We start from the raw sequence: 17,624 nt of genomic DNA on the forward strand, positions 1-17,624 counted from the left end.
CTTTTCGAGGTAGTATTTCATCTAGTTCATCACCTGATGTCGAGTCTGCAAGAATTTTAATTTAATTTGATGATATACAGGGTAGAACTGAGAGTTGCAATTTCCTTTAATTTTCTGAACACCCTATGGAGGTAATTAGCGTCGCAATTTTGGGTCTTCGAATGAGTTTTTGGAGCTTGATCTTCTCCTAACATTTTCCTGTTCAATTCACGTCAATAGCTCCCTCCTGAAAGAAAATACGAATTTTCAAAGGGTACTATGCAATTTTTGATCAAGAAACACGGTTATCCTGTTGCGTATAACAAGGAGTATAGCAACGTTTTGATTAGTGTTTATGTAATTTATCTTGTCAGTTATAGTTCACTAGAATTTAACATTGCATTCAGCTAGTGATTTTTTTTATTATGCGGTCAGAAGAAGTTGCGCGAGAATTGTTACAGATTTTCTCGATGAGATGAACATCCGTCCATTAGACTGGCCTCCACGTAACCCTGATCTAAATTGAACTGAGCATGTGTGGATATGTTAGGGAGGCTTATTCGCAATCCTCAACCGGAAACCAACAGCTCTTCTTGAAGAATGGGAAAACGTTCCACTACAGGCAATTACCAAATTGCTAACTCCGCTGCATGGAAGCAGTGATAAGAGATAAGAGCATATGGAGGCAATAATCAATATAAGAATATGTCTATTTTTCATAATATTTTATCTGTATATTCTTAATGTGTTATCGTCAATGTTATAAGTTGCATAGTTTCGAAAATCGAATGAGCCCGCTTAAGGGATTATTTGATGCCCAAATTTGCAATCAAATGTTGTCCCGCAGCAAATAAGAATCGACTCATACTTAGAGCAATATCTGGCTGTACTGAGTCATGTGTGCCACCCGGTATACGAACCGCGCATCACCTGCTTATCAAGCTGAACTTGGGCTTGAATTCGCTATCATCGGATTGGTCTGAGGACGACCTTATCTTCTATCGATGTTTTAATAAAAACCTTCCAGAGTTCCAGTGAACTCTTCGCGCCAAAGGGAGGCAGACTGGAGGAATTGCTGAGTGGCTTCGACGCTCCATAATGATAATTAATATCGACTTCGAGGACAGCTGTTGGGTAATGTCGCTCCGGCCCGAAGAATCGAACACCTGCCTTCACATGTGGTGACCGTACTGATTTGACCTCTTTCGACTTTCCTATATATAGAAATGGGCTAGGTGGTTTTCATAAGGCACAAGTTGAATATTGCAGAGCGACAAAATCACTCCAGAACGCAGAAAATGATTCTAAGTATCTCCTTTCTTCTAAGTATCTTCTCTAACAGTTGTTAAGATGCTCTGGTTGAGTTTGTTCAGGTTCAAAATCCTACAAATACACCAAAAATACAGTGACAGCGGATTTTACAAAAATTTGATTGCCCGATCAACGATTTGACAGTAACCTGATTTCCAAAACGAAATCGCTGAAACCTTTTCATTTCTGAATATATTGGAAGAAAAAGCAAGTGGGAATCACAGAATGAACGTATACAAATAATAATTTGATGCGACAATGATATTTTGAATGATAATGACTGAATTATCGATCAGAAACAAATTTACGTTTATTCGTCAATCAATCGTTGATTCCCCGATCAAGCTGTGAAACCGGGATAAAGAGTATTCTCAATATTAAAAGTAAAATACCGATCAAACTGAATTGAAATTCAGTGAATGACAAGATTTGTTACAATTTCGTGCCAAGTTACCAACTTGAACCTATTTGCACAAGGTATCCCAAATTGCTTGTTTGTGGCTGTTTCTGATATTTCTAAATATGATAGGTAAAAACTCGGGTAAAAACGTTGAGAGGAAACCTTCGCGATATCTTCAATTGTCTCGAAGATATAACCAAATTTTGTTATTTTGTTGATTTCAGAAATGTGAAATTACTTCTTTATTTCCGAAAATATCTAAGAATGATGAAAACTTTCCACTGACACTTCTTCCACTGGGAATACTACACTGCATCCATCTTTTTCATTATCTTGTACTAAGACTCGAAAACTTCCGCATTTTAAATACGGGTGCCTTTATTTTTTGATCTTGTATCATCCAAAAAAAATTATCCATTCAAAAATATATAGACGTCGATATATAATTTAAATCCTCAAGGCAAAATCAGCATAAAAGTGAAATAATCACTGCCGAGTCTCATACATTATTCTATAAATGAAGTGGGTGTAAAATACTTCAATACATTAAAATATTGAAGGTGAATGCTATTAATTTTTTGCCCTAGATTATTTCCAAAACAAAGCATTGTCAGAGATATAGACAAATTTCATATCTAAACGATATGGAATCACAAAAATACATCACTGTTCAAATAGGATAGTTTCGAGGATAGTGTATTCGGGAATCAGTGGATGGGAACGCATGGTCCTATATTGCCTGGCCAGCAAGGTCACCAGACCTCAATACTTTGGATTTTTTCGTATGGGGCTATGTTTAAAATGAAACTCTCAAGAATCAAGCCATAAATAGGACCGATTTAAAGCAGAGAGTCAGGAACGCCATCAGAGACATTTCATGCATTATGCTGTGAATTCTGTTAGAAAAAGATTCGGGAAAATATGTCTAGATTGTTTACAGAATAATTGTACTCAATTTGAGAACTTTGGATGACCTATATTAAAATTGATTATAGACATTCTGCATCAAATTGAGTGTCACACGAATTACATGATTTTACTTGTTTCGGCTAACAAATGAAATTATATGAATGGAATGTTTTCATTCGTTTCATAGAGATTTATTGGAAAATGGGAATTTCACTAAAATGGTGATTTTGCCTAGAGTAAAGAAGTAATATATCGACACATATTTTTGAAAAGCTATTTTTTTGAATAACATGAGATCAAAAAAAGATACCATCAGTATTCAAAATAAACAAGTTATATTTTTTCACCCTTAGTACAAAACATAGAAAAGTTGAAAATAGTGTCGCATGCCCAGTGGAAAATTGCCTGTAGACGGTTTCTATCGTTTTTATATATTATTTATATTATTATATATTTTCGAGAATAAAAAAGTTATGGTACATTTTCTCAATCAACAAAATATCAAAATTCGGTTATATCTTTAGGACGAAAGAAGACTTTTCACGAAAATATGCTCTAAACGTTTTTACCTATCTAGTATAGAAGTACCAGCAGCCAAAATTAAGCAATTTGGGGTACCCTTTATTTTTGAAAATCATACTAACTGACATAGCGAGCAGAACATCCAGTTCTTCACCAAAATGGAAAGATTTTCAAGAAACCATTTTCACCATATGATAAATTTTATCCATTACGCAACTATAAAAGAATCATAGCATTTGAAACTAACAATTATGAAATTATAATGGATGCCATGTTCATTCTCTTGATTTATATAAATCTACAAATGCTGAAACCGCTGACAACTTCGGAGTCATTAAGAAAACCAGCCTCAGAAACAATTTCTTTACGATCTTAAGTTTCATTAAGTCGATGACTGACATTAGACATTTTACAACATGTATGTGAAATTTGTGTTTTATGCAATAGAATATCAACAGTGTGTCTCAACTGAAACACGCTACACATTTTCGACTAGTCATATAGATTCTTCCAAAAATTCGTTCTGACAATGATTCGTCACCACAAAGAGTTTTATATCATATCACGATCTTTCATGACACCGAATGAAAACAATAAAATGATCTGTCGAAGTGATTCTCAAATATTTCTTGTTGTTTTTGTGTTCGGGGTGCAAGAATTTTTGCTTCCATCGTAAAAAGGAATAGAATAATTTCGATTGGGAATTTCTACCATATTTTATTCGACGTTATTCTAATTTCCATCGGGTTTGTATGACTTCACCGCTCATTAATATTAATATTTCATTGTCCTTCAGTAGGATAAATTAAGTTCAATTCTTGGCAGGGCCAATCATACTAATTACATTACGCAATGGATACTCAAAAATCGAAACGAATTATTAGGAATAATTACATGAAATTTATGAGTAATGAGCATTTCTCATATGAAACGGATCATTCGGCTGCTGCAGATGGCTTATGGCTTAAAAGCAGGTGCGTACGACCCCGTTATAATTCTTCATTAGAGCTTCATAGAGTCTTCATTCACGATTATATATCTTTATGCTCTTGGGAAAGTTCTGTCAAGTTTATTTTCTATTCTGTCGAAAAAAAAAATGGAAATACCTCTGGGGAAATATCTGATGAAATAAACAGAATGAGGAGAAATAATGTACAGGGTGGGCAAAATTGGTGATACCACTAATACCTGAACTAGAACTTTTCGACCCATAGAGATAAAGGGGAATGAATGGCACATTGCGGTTACCTTTTTTCGGAAACTCATAACGCCATCAACTTGATTCCTCTATTGTCTTTTGTTTTCGAGCCAAAATTTAAATTTGGGCGATTTAAACTTTTATCATTGTCTCAGTTTCTGTTTGTGCTCTGATTTATTTCAAGAGGTTTTCTTGGTGAAGTATAACATGAACTTGTGTTTTTTTTTATGGAAACAATAACTTTAGAAATAAATAATACATCATACATCGCCCAGATGCGTTCAGATGTAATAAGAGAAATATTCAGAGTACGCCACTGGATTGCTTTCAAAAAAATGTCTCTATAATGTTCTCATTTCAACATACTAGTACAAACAGAAACGGAGATAATGTTCAATGTTGAAATCACCCAAACAATTTTGGCACAAAAACAAAAGAAAATCGCGGACTTTTTCATAGATCTTTTCTTGACCTGTACAAAATTTTCTTGATCATACAAATTTAGCATTTATAATATGTATCTACTATTCAGGGCGAGATGCAGGGTCAGTCCTCGACCTTAAAAAAAACGCTATTTTCTTATATCATTTTTTCCGATTTCGCCCTGACAAAAAGATATAGCCATTTCAAGTTTTCTTGATGAGCAGTGCCACTCTTGAAAAAACAAAATTATCTTCAGATTAACTAGATAGATCTGCGACACTATACAACTGTGGATTTTTTAAGTTGTATTCAGTGGATCTTTCAAGAAGATTCTAATTTTTCGAATTTAACAAATATTTTTAATTTTTGAACATTAATTACTCGAAAATATATCAAACTAGCTGACCCGGCAAACCTAGTTTTGCCATTTAAATTATTTCTAGGGTAGATAATAATAACTAACTCATCGTGATTGCTAGATTGGTCGTAAGAAAAAGGAATGCCTTTTTTTCTGTTCTGGACAATTTTTTTTGGGAATATTTTGTTATATAAACCTTGCCCTAACAATAATAAACACAACAAAAAAAGAATTGTACAAGTTGGTGCTATCGTTTGAACAATAAAGCATTTCGAAGTAAACCATAGATCCTCTTTTATTAATATAGATTACTCGAAAACTGCGCATTGAATGAGAAAATATGAAGAACACTTTTATTTTTCAAAACACTCAAATATTCATTAGATAGCGTCCAGCATAGTTTCAAGAGTTGTTTTTTTTGAATTTTTGATATTTTTATGGTGCGTAATGGTCATATTGAGAAAACTGGAAAAAGTGGTTGATATCTTGTATTCGAAAAAGATTCATTAAATAAATGAAAAACTATATTCCGAAATTCATTTCATTAGATAAAACCGTTTGTGAGATAGAACTAAAAATAAATTTTTTATGGTTTTTCAACAGCCTGTATCTTTCAAACCTAGCCGATTCGGAGAAAAAGGTAAAGGAAAAAAGTGTTTCTTTCGACCTTAAGGATATACTGTTAAAATATTTGTACGAGTCAAAGACTCACCCTGTATAAGACGTCACGTCAAAATGTATTCGTTTAGTCGTCAATTTCTTTCGAACTACCTCGACAGTTCTTCAAAACTGTTCTTATCAATATGTTACTCAACAGTCGCATGCCTAGGTATTCTAAATTGAGTAGGTACTGAATTCAGTGCGGCAGTATTTTTATTATTATTCGTGAATATTCCAACTTCTAGTGCTTAATTCAGTACTGAATTTTGCATGGTGAAAAGCGGCTCTAACAGTAGAGCCTGTTTTGAACAGGTGGTGAAACATGGGCCCAAGAACGCAGCCTTGGGGAAGGCCTGAAGCAACAGGGTTCAATGACGCGCCTGTTGTTTTCGAAATAAAAGAAACCGCGTCTTCGAATCGACAAACTAACGTCATTTGAAGAAGGTCTTTCGAGATTCAAAATCGACTAGGAAATGAACTTGGAGTCGACGATGTTGCGAATTCAGTGTAGACCTTCGGCAACCTGAGGCTATGCAGGTCGTTATCATCTGGCAGGCCATCATTTCGCTCACGTATGGGTCCCGTGCCGGGCCTGTAGCCTAAAGCCGTCTCGTCGCTGGATTGTCCGTGACTACCTCTCAATTTGCTGGACCGCAACACCAGTCGAATGCTAATCTGCACATTCGACAATGTTGCATTAGTAAACAGGCCTTATCAAATATACATGTCGCACTATCCGTAGGAATGTGTGGTTATAGTCGAGACCACAGACGCAAAGCAGTCACTGATGAATGGACTATCCGTACATGAAAGGAATAATAAAAGGAAGCCAGACGATACAATCGGTACTACGGTAATCTGTATGATCCAGACGTCATTTGTCGGATTGACCAAGTTCGTAGAAAGGATCGAAATATTCTGCGATGATCCGTTTCGATCATCTCATGAATGATCCGTTCATTGTCAGAGACAAGCTTCGTATGCGATGGAATGAAGATATTTTTCTCCCCAAGGGATCGTTTTCTTTCAAGTCTGTGTAGTTGAAGCAGCGTTGACCTCATACTTCTAGGTCGTCATTTTCATTATTTCGAAGACCATGAGGTTTCTGAAACGTTTGGAATACAGTTGGGTAGAGTAGGAAAAAAACATACTCCTTATTTTTTACCATGATTATGGTCATCCATTAAGATGACCTTATATGTATGGGTCTATTTTTAGTTCAACTGTACCCACTCAACCTATACCTTGCTTGTTCTTCGATTCCTTTACATCATTAGTTTCTTGATCGTTTTATCTCTATCGTTCTGGGATTTCTGTATTCGTCTTATCGAATATCATCTTAATATCGTTTCAATAGGTTTCCGTACTTATTTTAATCTCCAATTCATGTTTGGGTTTCTTCCTGTAAATTCCCCGGGTATTACGGGTTGTGTTGTACTGCGACTTAAGGTGCGTGCAGATTACTCTGACGTGACGTGGACTATGTCATGATGCGCATGACTCAAAATTCTTGAGGCCTCGTGACCCATTGTTCGTCCGCTTGTAGTTGGAGAGAGTCAAACTCTGTGACATGCTAACATAAACGCTACAAGTCGACAGAGAGGTGTCCCTCTCACCATAGGAGTTATGGGTGTTGTGTTTCACAGATGTGTCATCCTTAAGTCTTCAAGGTTGCTACAGAAGAACACAATGTGTTCAACCGTTGGATCCGTGCTCCTGCACCAGCGGCACAGAAAACAGCTAGTCAGTCCCATTCTATTTAAGTGTTTATTAAACAAATGGCCAGTCATTGCTCCAGTCACCAGACGTTGTTTCCTCTCAAGAGCTAAGAGTTTTTGACCTCAGGCACAGAGGATGGTCTCTCAATGAGGAGCCTCGACTGTCTGGGACCACCTCTCATGCTCCATTCAGAGGAAAATTTCCTGTCTAGCCATCTATTGAAAAAGTTGTTGACAGATGTTCGACAGATAGGCAGATGGCTAGACAGTATCTGGGGTTTCTCGTCTAAAAGATTTTCTGCGTTGGCTACTTCATAGTTTGATAAGGGGGTTACATGTCACTGCCCCTCATCAGAGCTGTTCTCAGAGCCCTCTACAGCTCGCCCTCCAACTCCAGAGTTCCAATGAACTTCATTTTCTGAGGAAGCTTCAAGGGGGGTAAGTCCTCATTCCTCCTATAATTTTCTCGCATTAGACATTCTTTACGTTCCTTGCGTTGGCTAGCAATGGCGAGGCATTCTATCACCAGTTGATCTGGAGTTTCATCCGCCTTCCCACAGAATCTGCACCACTTAGTCGACTTCTGCTAGATTCATTCTCATTAGGTGCATCCTGAGGTGTCCATGCTCTGTAAGGAATCTAGAAGGGAGGAGTAGCACATCCTTGCTAAGATCCCGATTCTTCTTAGATCTCGCAGTGTTGAAGTTCCCAAGGAACCTTTTAGAGTGTTCCAGTCTCAGAACATTTCTCCAGAGTGTTCTTTGAGTTTTTCCTTGTTATTACATTCTCTTTTACCTACCACAGAAAGGTTCTGGGACAACGAAGAGAGTTTGTGCTCCTTTTCTGGTAAGTGTACTGATTTCCTTATTTCCTTTGATTTCTAATTGGAACCCAAGCTGAAGAGACCTTGTTATTCTTGCCGAATTCGTTGAATTTCCTTCGGCACTCAGAGAGTATCGCTATATGACATTCCAGATACTGTATTTATAGGTTTATTTCCACACATCTTTCGGTAGGGAATACTTCTCCATCAGTCCTTATCGTGGTTTTTGAAACATCGAATAGTATGTCTTTCGAGGGGGACTTGGGGAGTGGGTTCCTAATCTTACTTTTTACTCAGCCTTCTACTTATATGCTTGTTTTCTTTATCGTCACGTCACTGGGAAGATTAGCCTACGGGATGTACATTCCTACTCAATCATAGAGACCCAGGCTTTCTGCTTACTTATTCAGTCCTTGGATATTCTTAGGATAATCTATCTATAACGAGATGAAGAGGTGTGAGATATGTAATGCTCTCCAGTGCCTTAGTTGGGCACGCTCCCATAGATTCAGTGATGTAAACACAGGCTAGCCTTCACATTCTATCAAGTGTTTTCCTCGTACTGTTCTGCCTAGCCTTGGCATGCCCGACTATTGCCTTATCCCATTAGTATTAGTGGCTACTGGTCTCATAATTATGAAGTATGCAATATCGCAATCACAGGTTTTTTTTGGGTCACATCACCAAGTTTTACCAGATAGATTTATGCACTCCGTCACACCTTGTTTTCTTCCGTTTCATAGAGCTCTTGATTCGGATATTCCTTCGCTGTTCGAAGAGCTTCTCTACTATTCTCTTCATAAAATAAGGTATGGTTTTTCACTTTCCATCTTATTTAATCTCTGTCTTCCAGACAAACCAAGAACACTGCTTGTTTCTTGTTGCCCCGTTTCTCCCGAAATAGCTATTTCACGCAAATCCACACGTAACTGATCCCTATGTCCACTAGTGGCCTAGCAATGGCAATGATAATTTTCAATTCTGTCTCTTTGACTTGGGATTCTTTCTATCTATTGGTGGTTAGAGTCTATTCATCGCTGCCTTGGTTTTGTCGATGATCTGCTCGTCCTGGTCAGTCCAATATCTTTCGTTTTAACTTGTTACCTGATTAATTGTTCATCGTTGAGCTTGATTTTGCACTTGATACACCAGTCAGTCATTTGTTTCGGCGACAGCTTTCATTAGTTTTTCCCTCTCTTTTGTCCCTCTATTTTGGACCTGTGCAGCATTGGCTCGACGGCTTCAGCTCCACAGCGAATGGCCAGCTCGAGAAGTAGGTAATATTAGTACCATATTCGTTGGATAACCATCATAAATAATAGTGCCTCTTCTTATATATGCCACTCTTTCTCTATTGAAAAAGTAAATTTATCATACATCTCAATGAACATTTTTTGTGACCATTTAGTATAAATTTTCTTTGCAATTTGTTGAATCAAAACTTTTGTTCCAGATTTACCGACGCAGGTACCGCCACTGACGCCGGGTACCAACAAGACCATGACCGAGGCGCTCAAGGCGTCTTTCGCGTCGTGGGAAAAAGAGCAGATAAGGTTGAATATCACCAAAGGTGAGTGCTTTACATTATTATACGGTAGAAGTTTGTCTATCCTACGCCGCATCAACGACAAGACCGAATCTTTATCGGCGAGTTCGTTAAAGATTTAATTATTCATTAGTTTAGTATCCAACCATTTACCGATACATCTCGACATCCAATCAGTGTAAAATCGATAAGACAATATTCAATTACATGTATTCGATTCTCGACTGCGATTGGTTGATTGAGATTAATCGATTCGAACCTGACAAGTCGGTGCTTCGATATTTGAAGTTTTATTGGGTGTTAACGAGTGGGAAGCATCTTTTGTAGAGGATCGAGAACATCAAACAATGTTCCTCCCAGCCATTGGCTCCTATAACTTCTATAGAGATTGAAAAAAATTTACCGTTCCACAAAAGTTAAGGAAGAAATTTTGTGACCGTTTACTCTCTCATATCTGAATGGTTTTATGCTCCTTGTTTCATAACTTTCTCAGTTTTTTTTAAATTTTGGATCTGTTGTTGTACAGTCAACTTTGTTGAGAGCTTTCAGTACCTACTTGTCGAATCATGCAACATCATTCTGGTGTTTTGGTTCCTTCACAATGCTGTCTCTCGAGCTCAGCCATAGTCTTCTCTCTCCACTAGCATGTCCATCGAAACAACGAGACAAAAAACAGACGAATTAGCCAAGTTCAATTCTTGTCGCAAATCGCAATAACAAGAAGTGTAATTGAATTTTAATGGCCTCTAGGTCATGAAATTAGATTTTCCTTCTACGCGTCGGCTTCGCGTACGTTGGTTGCTATTGCTGAAAGCCTATTGGTCATAATCAATTGTCATTTGTTTCAAACAATTATTTAATTCGGCGCATTCTCGTATTGGTTGAAACAATTACACGCTTACTAATCGATTATCCGTCGAAGGTTTATTAGTAGATCTATTTCACATAGTTTAAAAGCGCCGTTAGCTAGAGCATTGCTATCTCAAAAGCTGTACTGTTTTCACCAACAGTTATTCTTTTGTTTTTCGATGTTTCGTCCAAAGATTATGGAGTAGAAAGATATTAAACGCCGCCATATCTCTAGTACTAAAAACCAACTACATTTTGGTCAGTGAAAACACATTTGACAATGAGATGGCGCTGTTATTTTCCTGCTTTATAATTGTAATAGTTTTGTTTTGTGACCAGGATGTTAGTTTTATCTGAATATTGTTTGGAATCAATTGATATAAATGAAATGCGCTGTCGAATGCGCTTTATTTTTATTTGCAATGTATGGAAAATTTACAAAAATTTTAAATTATGGACATCGAATAGAGCTTTGACTATAGTACACAAGAGATCTGCTATACGTCAAAGGTCTTATTATTGTGCAATACGTTGTTTTGAATAAATGAACTCAGTTGAATTTGTACAGCTCGTTGTACAGTTTATATCAGAAATAAATATGAAGCAATATTCAATATACTATACTATCATAGAAAACACATTTCCGTTACTCACATACTAGGTGACAATTTAAAAACTTGCCAGGCCAATTATGCCGAGACAAAGATGTTTTCAGAGAAAATGCCGAACAGTTCAATTTTTGTTCGGAGGGGGGACATATTGTGAGCGATATTGTAAGACGAAATCTCCTCAATCCTAGGTGTAGGGGCTATCACCCCTAAATTCTTCATAAGATAGGGTGAGCTAAATCTCAATTGGAAAACAATATGTCTCTCTACTACTATTGTCTTCCCATTGAGGTATAGCTCACCCTCTATTTTCCATTAAGAATTTAGGGGTGACAACCCCTACACCTGAGATTGAGGAGATTTTGGCTTACAATTCTGCTAGAAATATGTCCTCCTCCTAATAAAAATTGACCCTCTCCGGCATTTTCGCTGAAAGCATCCTTATTGTGACATAATTGGACAAGTTTCAAATTGTCATCCCTTGTAACTACTTCAAGGACTCAATAAAAATTTGCAAACCATAGTATTCATATAGAGGGTTATGTGATCTTTCAATTGAGGTATATAGCTCACCCTCTACTCCCTATTGAGAATTTTGAGCTGATAACTCCTACACCTAAGGTTGAGGAGATTTCGGCTTACAATTCTGCTCAAAATATGTCCCCCTACGAATATAAATTGACCTGTTTCGGCATTTTTTCTGAAATCATCCTTGTCGTGACATAATTCGACTGGCAAGTTCTCGAGTTTTCACCCTTATTTACAGTATTTTCAGAACCACAATTAAAAAAAACCTTACAGAATTATACAAGATCTGTATGTTATCCCGTTGGTATAGTTTCTTTATGCTTTTTTTAATGATTTATTTATGTATGATCTCTTTATGACAGAATATACAAATTGATTAATGAATGAACAAAACACTCACAGCAGGTTTCATAAAATTTTTACATTCCTAACAACAATTTGACAATCACTAGATTCCCAAATCGAAATCAACAAAACCTTTGTATTTCTGAATATATTGAAGGAGTAGCAATTGAGAATCTTTGAATGAAAGTATAAAAGTAATAAATTCCTCTAAATTGGCCCTTCATGCAAGACATGCTTTCTGCAGCATACTTGACTTGTAGTAAAATGTTCACTGTACATGGTGTGGTCAGTAGTGTCTGCAGGCCTTTACGGTCTGAAAATTTTATCCACTTCGTAGCACTGAAAATAAATATCAATGAATGACAGAGTTACTTGTTACCAGTTTTAATATCTACATTTCCATTTTTCTAATTGAAGTTAAAAACTTAATATCGGAAAATCTATTTTATTTGGTCTACATTTCTTCACCATGCAATGATTTTCGGACGGTATTTAGAGGTTTTCATTAAGAAATTAGACGAAAAAATTCAATACTTAGCAACTAGAACGAGTTAGATAAACAAAAGGCTGTACACTGAGAAAAATCTTGAGGTTACAATGTGAAATTACCCACATATTAGCTGGACAGGTTACAGTTACACGGTTGGATTATTTTTTTCACAACTAATATCTGGATGTTTCTACAAGGGTGTTGCGAAATTTCATGAAAAATGTAAAACTATCATGTATATTTACAGTGAATATGAAATTTACAGAAAATATGTGTTAATTCTCTGTGATATCACAAGGGTTGTAATATTCACCTGAAAAATTACAACTGCAATGCAATATTACAATAAATTTGCGAATTTCAACATGAAACGGTAATTTCACAACATTATTGTGATCTAAATTTTTTTTGAATCACAATAATTTTGTGAATTATCACATGAAAATGTGATTTCACAACGTTATTTCACAAAGTTATTGTGATTTGAGAATTTTTATTGTGAATTTGCGAAGAAAAAAATGTTGTGTTGTAGAATTACAATGCAGAACACTTTTAATTTTAAAATTCCTTCACAAATGTGCTTATACAATGTGTTATTACGGCGGTTGTGAAATTACCACGAAAAAATATAATTGTACAACATGATATCGCGGCACAATTTCCTTCAAGGATAGAACACTTTTTATTTAAATGTCTACAGCAAGAGAAAAATCTTACGCGAAATTGTTGAAATTTATTATGGTCAAAATATTTCTCTCGAATATGGAAACAGAATAAAAAAAAAGATCAATCGGTTTCCATTAGAGCGTTCCAAAGATGCCGCTTGAAATTTAATAAACAACTGATGATCTTACGAAGGCCAAAATTGTGCTGTTCTTTTTCCGATCCACGAAGAGTCTCATCTGAAGCTGACTTTTCAGAAGCTCATCTAATGGCAGCTCCAGGAGCTTTCCGGTGTAGATCGGTGAAGGAAAGAATTTTTTTGTTGTTATAACTATTCTGTGCATGTCTAGGAGTGTGTGTACAGAATTTTTTTTTAATGCTTCCTCCCCTCCTCATTTTGGACTGCTGCCTTATATTGATCTGTGTCCACACACCCCAATGCCTGTACCTCTTTCTAATTTTGATCCATCAGTACAACATACAGTCCATACAGATGACTTTTTGTCTAATTTATTCATCGCATTGAGACAGTCCACAATGACGTTTTTTGTAGAAATTTTTTTCTCGACTTGTACTTTATATGAATACATTTCTGAAGATATAAATAAAATATATCTTATTCTATTCTTTGTATAATTCATATAGGAGAATATAGGTTCCTGCATTCCTCCTCAACCATAATCGAATAACAAATTCTGTCACTTGGTCAGAAAATATTTCGAGTAGGTACCTACTGCTGACAAAACTCGTAAGTCTGGGTATTTTTGTAAAATATCTATTTTAAAAATGTGTTAAACACATTCATAGCTTGAGCGTAATATTACAATATGATTGCAAATATCAAGTCATTTTCCACCTATGCGGTACGTGACGTCGCTCGACTGGATCCGAATTCACAGCTTCAATGGAATTTCATAATGCAATTGTAAAATCACAACTTTTATCTGCTTCCAGATTCATTCTGTGGCCAATCAAAACCTTTCCTGCAACTGGCACCTGCTCGTTGCCCAATCCCATATCCTATCGTAGATACTCACTAACTTACCCCATAACCCAATTCATTCTGGAATGATCCACTTCCACTGTGTCTTCAAGAACTCTGAAGTGCGAAGAGTTATACATGGTTCAGTTTTTTGTTTAATATGATTTAGTTCTTTCAAGTTCCAAATATTTCTGCCTTCCAAGTTCCTTCAAGGTTTCAAGTGTGTGACAAAAGTAATATATACTGGAATACTGGTAAGTAGATAGTTATAATTTTTTGAAAGCGATGTTTATTTTTTCGATTTGTGGTTTTCCTTTGGCAGATACTAATGAAAAAAATTGAACACCGCATGCATACAACTTATTATTCATTTATTCTGTATCGAAATATTGCCTATTGGATTCCTACTTATTTAATTTTTTTTTCAGGAATAAACTACCGGTACGAATTCTTTATGGAAAAACGATATGTGTTTACAACCTATGTATTCAGGGAGGCCCTCAATTTAATCTATGGAGATGTTCCGAAGGATGCATTTCAACATTCATCCGGATTCTGGAAGTAAGTCAAGCACGACAAAAGCAAGTTTTATAGAAAACAAATTCATAAATTTATCTATTCCAGAAGATTGTGTCTTTTTTGTTGGAAAAAGACTAGGTATACTTTGTTTTTGAATTTTAAGTTTATACTCTTATGATATGAACCGCTAAATAAGCGCACACTCATATCAATATTTTCAGAAGCTGATATTTCACAGTTGAATGCTTCACAATTATGTTGATTTTTTTTTATATTTTGAAAAAAATGTTTAATCATTTTGGATGATATTTGTGGTTGTTGTTTTTGTTTGATGTAATGTTCCATATTGCTTTTTATATTGAAGATTATATTAATTTCATGTTGTGGTTGTTTTTTAACTGATATAATGTTTCATATCTGTTGTTTTCCATATTGATGACTATATTTTATGGTGTAGTTGTTATTTTTAATTAATTTAATATTTTTTCTCCATATTGATGTATATTTTAGGCAGTGATTATGCCAAATTTAGTTCTGTACAACTACTTTGATGAATAACAAAATAAAGACAATTATCCAGTAATTTTCATGGTTATTTCACGAAGTAATTTTAAAAGGGTGTGGGGTATTTCTACAATGAAATCTGGAATTTTAACAAATACTTGAAATTTACAATTAAATTCTGTGAATCTGCTCTGTTTATTCACAACATTATAGTATTTTACGGTCTAATTGATGCTAAATTTCACGACGTATTTTCGCGAGAACAAGAGGTGATTCCACAATGAATCCTGTAATTTTCCAAAATTTTTTAATTTTACAATTTATTTCTGTAAAAATCCTTTGCGAATTCACAGAATAAATGTAATTTTACAGTTGATACCATAAAATTCCATTGTGATTTCACAATGAGTATTCACAGGTTTAGTTTCTAGAAAAATCATTAGAATAAATTTCATGTGAAATCACAACCAACTTGTGATTTATATTTTCTGTGATTTTACAAGGTTTTCGTTTCAAAATATTCCTTGTGAAATTCCAGTGATTATCGTTGGTCACAAATAACCCAAGATTTTCACTGTAATTTCACTATTTCGTTCTCTCAGTGTACGAGAATCAAAACATTCAAAATCTCTCTGGTCAAAATGGCCATCTGAAATCTTACAAAATTTCTGCAAATGGCCCTCGAACTAATATTTCAACTAGTCTTGGGGTCTTAGAAACACATTTGAAACACAGATGGCGCTCTCATCACTTTAGTCGCTTCGTTTCCCATTTTTCTACGTTATATAATCTCTGATGGTTTCGACGAGAAGAATGTATCAGTGAAAGGTGATTATGGGTCTCGATTTTCCAACACATCGATCAATCGTTATCGAGATTTGAACCAGAACTATTTCAGGACTCGGTATTGTCAACCTTATACTCTTAGAAATTATCTTGCTTCGACTCATATCGTTGACTTTGCAGATAATGGCATTTAGTTGCATTCTTTCAGGACTGCATTCGGAGAAGGCTTGAAGCCTGTAATGTGGTATTTTGAAGAAGGTGATTCCTTCACTTCTCAATTATATACGTATGTCAGCTTAGGTGTTTTTTCAGCTGAGTTTACCTCCACAGACTTCTTGCTGTTCCTCTATATAACCATTTCAAATTCAGTATTGAGTTTCTGAACGATATTTCGCGAAACGAATGTTAAAGTTGAAAATTCCAGTTCGGTACCAACGACTGGCCAAACCCGCGTCCACCTCCACTCTAATGTTTGACTGGCAAATCAAATATTTGTAAGCATTCGCACTGAGTACAGGCGGGCGTGCTACAGAACAACACCTGACTTCGTTATTTCCATATCGGCATCGGTCTCGCACGTTAACACTTACATTTAAAATCAAACAAATCTTTTGAACGTCGTGTTTGATTATATTGAGCACAAATGTTCAAAGGGGCCGCCCGTCCTCCTTTGTGTGTTCACGATCCTTTTTTCAAGAGTTAAAATTATTATCGTTTTCTGAATTAGTTCTGTTTGCTTTGCTTTGTCGCGTTCGTTTGGGATTTCTGAGCCTGCACAATGGGAATCTTATTTATATCTGATATCGGCAGTTTTCGTCTCATCATTTGTACGAAAAAATTTCCATAGAATTTCTTCAGTTCATACTTCGAGACCTAAGAATGCGGAAAACAAATTATTGACCGACAGAGTTTCGTGAAACTTACTAAATGTTTTCTGAAACGCAGTTAAGGTCGCCATCAATTAATTATTTATCGTTTCCATTCAAAAATATTCATAAAGTTTCAGGTGTGCTTCATGTTTCGCGCGCAATTTCATAGTTGGCAATATTCCATGTTGGAGATCATTTTTAATTACCACAAACCGCAACACGATGGCTTTTATTTGCCCACAGCTTGGCGGAATAGGTTGTATGACGTAACTATTCAGTTTTGAGCGAGGTTCCTGATATCCATTTTGGAATAATTTGTGGGACACATACTAGGAAATATTTTTAGATTATGCAATTCTAGTGTCTGTTATAAAATTTTGTTAAAACTCGACCGTTATGCAAATATAGGTTGGCCTTTAATATTTCGTTCAATTCGATTTGGTTGGCCAGATACAGGCTGGTGAAAATCCATAAAGAAATGTTATTTTCATTTAGAAAGGTATATCTCACAAACGATTTTATCGAATAGAATGATTTTCGGTACATTGTTTTTCATTTATTTGATTAATCTTTTTCGAACGAGATATCACCACCATCTTCCAGTTTCTTCATTATGTCCATTAGGTGCATGCCC

General features: G+C 35.7%; 1 protein-coding gene across 4 annotated transcripts in view; it reads left to right on the forward strand.

Moving 5' to 3' along the window:
- The window catches only part of LOC123306577 (ETS-like protein pointed), a 292,945-nt gene that overhangs the window by 187,883 nt on the left and 87,438 nt on the right, over window positions 1–17,624 (forward strand). For all 4 annotated transcript variants that reach the window (XM_044888632.1, XM_044888635.1, XM_044888634.1 and 1 more), the window contains one exon: window positions 9,755–9,871. In XM_044888632.1, the coding sequence (XP_044744567.1) occupies window positions 9,755–9,871 (117 nt within the window). The remainder of the gene's footprint in view (window positions 1–9,754; window positions 9,872–17,624) is intronic.

Source organism: Coccinella septempunctata, chromosome 2, assembly GCF_907165205.1.
Source record: "Coccinella septempunctata chromosome 2, icCocSept1.1, whole genome shotgun sequence".
NCBI classification, from domain to species: domain Eukaryota; kingdom Metazoa; phylum Arthropoda; class Insecta; order Coleoptera; family Coccinellidae; genus Coccinella; species Coccinella septempunctata.